Below are 6,622 nucleotides of genomic sequence, written 5' to 3'. Positions count from 1 at the left end.
GAGAGACAGATGGGGTCCCTGAAGAGAGATCTGGCATGAGGGGACCTGAAAGAAGGCCACAGCCCAGTCCCTTCCTTGCTGGGGCCTTAGTCTCCTTTCTTCTCAGAACCCAGCAACTGAGTACGTATTCTATGTGGCTGACGCTAGAGCAGTGGCCAAGCCCCCAGGAGGCCACTGCCCACCCCTCTAGGTAGCACCTCACCAGGCTCACTCTCAGGCAATGCAGAGTGGCCTTCAAGGATCCCACCAGCTCTGACCCCTGCCAGCACCTCCCCTGCCTGGGCTGCTGCAGCCACACAGGAGTGCTCTGAGGCCGGATTCTGAGGATCAAGGGAATGAGCGTTTTTGCCCACCATGCTCGGCACGAAGATTCTGAAAAGATCTCACTGCAGAAGTCGCCCTTGTGCATCTCCCCCCTTTTCCCTCACGTTCCTGGCACTTGTCCCCCTCCATCCAATTCTGCTACCACCTCGCTCAGGAGAGCCACCCCCTGCCCGCTCTGTCTGCAGCATTTGCAGCAGCTCCTAAGCACTCATCCTGCCTCTGGCCCCTTTGTTCATTCCAGTCCAGGATCCAGATGGCACATGGTCTTTCCAAAATGTACAGCCCATCATGTCAGCCCCTGGAAGGGTGGCCCTGCCTGCTCCCTCCTCATCTCACACCCTTCTCCCTCGCTCTTTCCACGTCAGCCCATGGGTTTCTGTCAGGCCCCCCGAGGGCCCTGCTCCCTCCCACCTGAGAGCCCTAGTCCTATTCTCACTCCCTCCCTGCACACCCCTCACCTGGTGAACCCCTCAGCTTTAGGTGTAACAGCCCAGGCCGGCTGGGTTCCTCTGTCATAGTTCCCCACAGAACCCTGTTCATTTCCTCTTGGAGAACTTATCTGTTTAATCACACCCTTTTCAGTGCGGATTTCTCATGAATGTCTGTCTCTTCAGAGGACTGTGAGGTCCTTAAGGGCAAGAAGCAGGTTTTTGTTCATGAGGATTTTCCCAGATCCTGGCACAGACCAGAGGGGTGTTTAATAAATACCTGTTGACTGACTGAGGAAGGAGCTCCTGAAATCAAATAGAAAGGGAGGTAGGGAAATCCCAAACTAAAGCAAACTCTCAAGGTGAAAAGCAGCCAGAAAGGACTGCCTGGGCCCTGGGCAGCAGCTGGGTGCCAGTGATGGAGGGGTCCCAGGAACCTGGGAGTCAGCCAGGATCTGCCCCCCGGGGACCGGCACACGTGGTGGGAAAGGCGGACAGGTTCTGTCCTGCACACCTGGCCTTTTTAACAGGAGGCTGGGGGCTACTCCCTTTCCTCCTCTGTTTTACTCCACTTGGGCCCCTTGAACACGCCCACCAAGTGTCAGGACACAGCCCAGGAGGCACTCGGGTGAGGCCAGGAGCCCTGGACAGGTCAGGGCCCGGGCCTCCCAGCCACACTGCAGAATAGAGGGGAGAGTGGATGGGCACACCGACTCTGAAGCCAGAGACCAGGACAGACTAAAGCCTGGACCTCCCACTTACAGGTGTGGTGTTTCTGATCAAGTCGCTTCATCTTGGTAAGCCTCAATCTTTTCCACCTTAAATTGGGGATAATAATTCCTCCTGAAGAAAATTGTTTGGGGGAGTAAAACACTAAACACGGAGCACCTCAGAAAACGCTTTGCGCATAGTGGGAGCATCACAGACATCAGCTGAGTAATAAACGCACGGGAGACTCTTTAGTAAAGCTGAGGTCTCTTCTGGAGATGCTCTCGGCCCGGCATGAACGCGAGGTTTGGATCCGTGCAGAATGAGTTATGCCAATTAATCAATTTACTCATTCCATCATACACACTTGGAAGGAAGACTTTTTAAAATGCACATATGCAAAGCAACCTGGCAGGGCCCTGGGAGGATCAAATGTGATAATGTATGAGAAAGCGCCTGGTAAACTGTGAAGCCCTGTACAAATGCGAGTTGTGCTCATTACTGACATGTTTACAGCTCGGTTGGCCCTGAAATCGCTGGCTTAACCTGAAAGAGAAAAGTGGGCAACTTTCCAGGGCTCCAGGGCTAGACCAAGAAGTCCTCGGAGGAAGAAGAGGCCTGGACTGGGCAGTGCCCCAGCCACCTGCCCCTCCCCCACCTGTCACAACCACAGTTTAGTCCAGTCATCTACACTCTGGTGGCCTCAGGACATCTGTGCTGGGAAGGCTCGCTGGGCTTTTAATGCCCACAGGGCATCTGCTGCCCTTGGGCACCCGTGCCAGGGGGCTACAAACACAGCGATCCCCAAAACTGACGTCTCATGGGCGAGCAAGCAGGCCAGGTGGGGCTGAGGGAAACAGGTACACAAACAGCCTGATTTGGGGGGGGGGTGTCTAGGGAGGAAGGAGGACAGTCATCACCCCAGTCCAGCAAATGTTGGCATTCTGCAACCCACTGTTGCCAGGTCTAGCTTTTTTATTTTCTCACAAGAAGCCAAAACTCTAGGTTTTTATGTGAAATATCTTGATTTTTAAATATTGGCAACTAATTTTTAAAAAATGTTTAAAATACTACATGAGCCAAATAAAACCTGTGTGCAGGCTGCATCCAGCCAGTAGCCTGCAGGGCGCACCTGGGCAAGGAGACCTTCAGCTACCATGTCCAGCCCACGCCTCCAGGGACCTGCTGGGCCCCAAGTCTCCAACTTTCAGGTGAGCCCCAAAGAGGCGGCCCCTTGAGCCAGGGACTCACCTTCTTCTGTGGGGGCTCCTCGGCCGTCCTTGGGGGTGCAGCAGCCATTCTCCACGGCTCGGGAGGCTTCGGGCGGGGTCTCGGCTGCACCCTCTCCCTCTGCCGGGGCCCCGCCCTTCTGTCCTCCAGCAGGGCTCCCCTCCTCCGGCTGGGGCTCACTCCGCTTCTCCAAGTCCCCGTTGGGTAACAGCTCTGAGGGGCCCGAGTCCTGGGCCATGGATGGGGACTTGGAGGTCACGGCAGGGTCCTTCGGCGTGTCACTGCTCTCCACCTGGTCATGGAGAAGCACAGAGAGGGTTAGACCAGTGGAATTCTGGTGGAGACTCTGTCTGTCCAGATAATTTTGTTCGCATAAACGTTCATGCAGTTTTGCATGACGCTCATACGTTCACAATTTTGCTCTGTTTCAAGGGGTTTACGGGCTTGACCTCCTGAAGTCAAGGGATCTATAGACTCCAGCTTAAGAAACAGGAGAAGAATCCAGCCAGGTTTGCCAGCTGGTTCCACAGCCCAAGCTGCACCCCACACATACACTCACTGAGGTGACACAGCCTTCCCTCCCCCGAGCCTTCTGCAGCCTCACGACATCCCTACTCTGAAACAGGACCCCTCCTCCGAAGACCAGCCTGGGCCGACCGGACTTCTGTGCCAGAGCCCTCCCAGCTCTCCCCGGGGTCTCTAAACCCAGTGACTAGCTGCCAGGAGGGTCAAAGCCCCCTCCCCACCCCCAGAAGCATTCCTCTGAGCCCCAAAGCCCAGCACATTCTTTCCCTCAGGTTTGGCCCCCCCCCATGGGTTCTCCCAGGTGCTCAGACCCCAGGACAGCCAAGGCCCCGCCAAGCAATTCTCAGTCTGTACAGCACACCCTCCCCAGCGCGAGGCCCCAGCTTCCCCCTCCAAGAGGAAATGCAATGCTTTGTCCCCAAGCACCTAAGAACTCCCTACAGGTAAACTATCAACAGTTTGGCGAGTATCTTTCTTAGACTTTTCTTCCTATGTATCTACCATCACGTGTAAGTTACATGTTTATACATATGTACTCACACACTGGTCCAGAATTGTTCTTTCTAAAGCAGCGGTTCTCAACCTGTGGGTCGCGACCCCTTTGGGGGTCGGCGACCCCTAAGACCATCGGAAAACACATATATAATTACATATTGTTTTTGTGATGAATCACTATGCTTTAATTATGTTCCATTTGTAACAATGAAATTGGGGGTCACCACAACATGAGGAACTGTATTAAAGGGTCGCGGCGTTAGGAAGGTTGAGAACCACTGGTCTATGATCTCAATTCTGAGCCTATTATTTGGTGACAAACCCCCACGGGTGGCAAAGAGAGACTAGGGCCTTGGGAAAAACAATAAAAATAAAAATAAAAAACAGGACTAAACCAGGGTCCTCCTTGGACGAGCCTGCAGACACATGGAGCAGCATGCGCGCGAGCGGAGGGAACTCCAGGCCCCTGGCCAAGCTGTTCTCCTGGCTGTGTGGCAGCCGGGCAGGCGGGCCTGCTTCCAGAAAGAGCACCTCCCATGGAAAGCTGCAAATGTGCGCCGTCCTCAGCAGCGGGGCGGGGAGGCTGCAGCAAGAGGAAGAGCAGGCCTCCAGCGGAAGCGGAAGCAAGAATTCCACCACTAGGTTTGGGCACTGAGGGCCAAAGCCAGCAGAGCCAGGAGGTCAAACGCGGGAATGCAAGTGGAGCAAGAGGCCCTGTCTCTCTCCTCAGCTGCCAACCCACACACGCTTTCCAGGACTCAGATGGATTTTCCCCACCTCCCTGCGCAAACCAGCAGGGCTCCCCAGCCTAGAAGGCCCCTCCCTGGTGGAAGTCCTCTCACCCTCAAGGCTTTCTCTTATGTGAGGAAGTCAGCGGCCCAGGCAGCCTGGAGAGTGGGGCACGCCTGGGCCCCCACAGCCACCCCAGGTCTGGCTGTGCCAGGCACCACCCAGCTCCAAGCGGGGACCCCCGGGGAGGGGGATGTGGGATTCCCACGGGCCCACTGCGTAGGTCACAGCCAATTTCTTGCCATGGCCGTGTTCTCCTTTCCTCAAGCCACTTGCTGCCCCACAGACACCTCGAGTTGGGGTAGGCCCCTGGCCCCCAAAGCTGCTCAAGACAACTCTGCTGTCATTCACTTCCTGCCTGGGAACCACATGGCTTCTTCCCACCTGGGACTCACTTCCTGTTGACTGCCAGCTCCGTAGCACAGACAATCAGGAGCACCTGCTCCGAGACCTCACACAGCCAGGCTCCCCCCACCCCCCAGTAAGCTCCCCTCCCAGGCAGCCCCAGAGGAGCAGGACCCTGTCTGAAGCAGTGCAGACACACCGTCCCCTCAGAGGCAGGCGATGAGGAGGAAGAGGGGTACTCTGCACAGCTCCAGCCCCAGGGTTAGCAGCTCCCCTCCCCTCTTCCCAACCGGGCCATTCTTCACGCCCATCCTCTCTGGTCCTGGGCGAGCCGGCATCACCAAAGCTCTGGGATTAGGGGGAGCTACTGACTCCTGCTGTGGACCCCTTGATCCCCCTTACGCACTGAGAACCCACCCTGAGCCCCTCACTGCCCTCTCTTTGGGGCCCAGGGTCACTGGGCAGATCACCAAGAGGGAGGAAGGAGGTCCACAGGCAAAGGGACTGAAGCAATCCCTCAAATCTCTGGGGAGGAGCTGGGTGCTCCCTAAAAGGGGCATCTCAGGCGAGAAGAAAGCATAATCCACACCTGGAACCCGCTGAGAGCGGCCATCCCGGCCAGGCCTGCACGCTCCTGCCCCCACCTCCACGCCTTCCTCTCAGCTGCCTCCTCTGCTCTCCTCTCCTCTCCCCTGTCGGTCGCCATCAGCTGGTGCCTCTTGGAGGCAGGACCTTTGCCTGGTTAGACTCAGCATGGAGTGGGGCACCTGGCAGGTGCTCCGGGTTCACAAGTGCTTCCTTGCGGCTGCAGGCCGGCTGCAGAGCGAGAGCGGCCGCTCATACACTTACGGGGAGTCTCCGCTTCGCTGCATGTCAGACCTGACTGTTAAAAACTCTGTGTTTGTTTGCTTTTATTTCTGTAGTTGCCTTGAAAGGAGACACAGCACACCCTGAGACATTCGTTTTTCCCGCGGGGAGAGGAGGAAGGAGCCGCAGAGGCCGCTGGCCCTTTTAGAAGGCACCCCCCACCTGCAGCTGTAGGTGACAATTTCATCTTCCTTTGCTTCTCACCAATGGGGCTGGGGAGGGGGAGGGGGAGGGGCGTGACAGCAATGAGCACACTCACTTCTCCCTTGAGGGGGTGGGGGCCACAGGTTTGAGACGAGCTTGATTTTGTGGCCCACGTGCACCTGCCCATGGCCATGCCCATCATGCCTCACTCTGGATCTTCAAACCCTGCCGCCACCTCCTGGGGGCCCTCAGAATTTGGGACAACTGCCTCCTGCTTCTCTGTTGCCTACCACCCACCCCTTGAGCTCCTCCTTGAGCAGCTTATTCCAACCTGCTGAAGGCAGTGGTTCTTAATGGGGGGTGGGGGGTGTGATTTTGCCCCAGACGGCATTTGGCAATGTGTCTGAGACATCTGTGGTGGTCACACTGGGGTGGGGCAGACTGCTGGCTTCCTGTGCGTAGGGGCCAGGCGTGCTGCTCAACACTCTGTGAGATCCAGGATGGCGCCCACAACAAAGAATTACTCATCCAGCCCAAAATGTCAATGTCAAAATGCGCTGTTGTTGAAAAGCCCTGGGCTGAAGGTAGGGGCACTGACCAGAGGCTGCCTTTTTTCTAAGGACCATTTAAAAAACAACTTGAGCCCAGTCGGAGTGGCTCCGTGGGTTGAGCGTCATGCACCGAAAGGTTGCCGGTTCAATTCCTGGTCAGGGCACATACCTGGGTTGTGGGTTGGATCCTCAGTCGATGGAGCGTACAGATAGCAA

At 56.4% G+C, this 6,622-nt stretch overlaps 1 protein-coding gene across 1 annotated transcript in view; it reads right to left on the bottom strand.

The window, feature by feature from the left end:
- The window catches only part of DNMT3A (DNA methyltransferase 3 alpha), a 69,751-nt gene that overhangs the window by 44,205 nt on the left and 18,924 nt on the right, over positions 1-6,622 (bottom strand). The window contains exon 3 of the mRNA XM_014458347.2: positions 2,712-2,982. Coding sequence (XP_014313833.1) covers positions 2,712-2,982 — 271 coding nt within the window. The remainder of the gene's footprint in view (positions 1-2,711; positions 2,983-6,622) is intronic.

Source organism: Myotis lucifugus, unplaced genomic scaffold (genome assembly GCF_000147115.1).
Source record: "Myotis lucifugus unplaced genomic scaffold, Myoluc2.0 scaffold_94, whole genome shotgun sequence".
Lineage (NCBI taxonomy): Eukaryota > Metazoa > Chordata > Mammalia > Chiroptera > Vespertilionidae > Myotis > Myotis lucifugus.
This window is presented reverse-complemented; position numbering and strand designations above follow the sequence as displayed.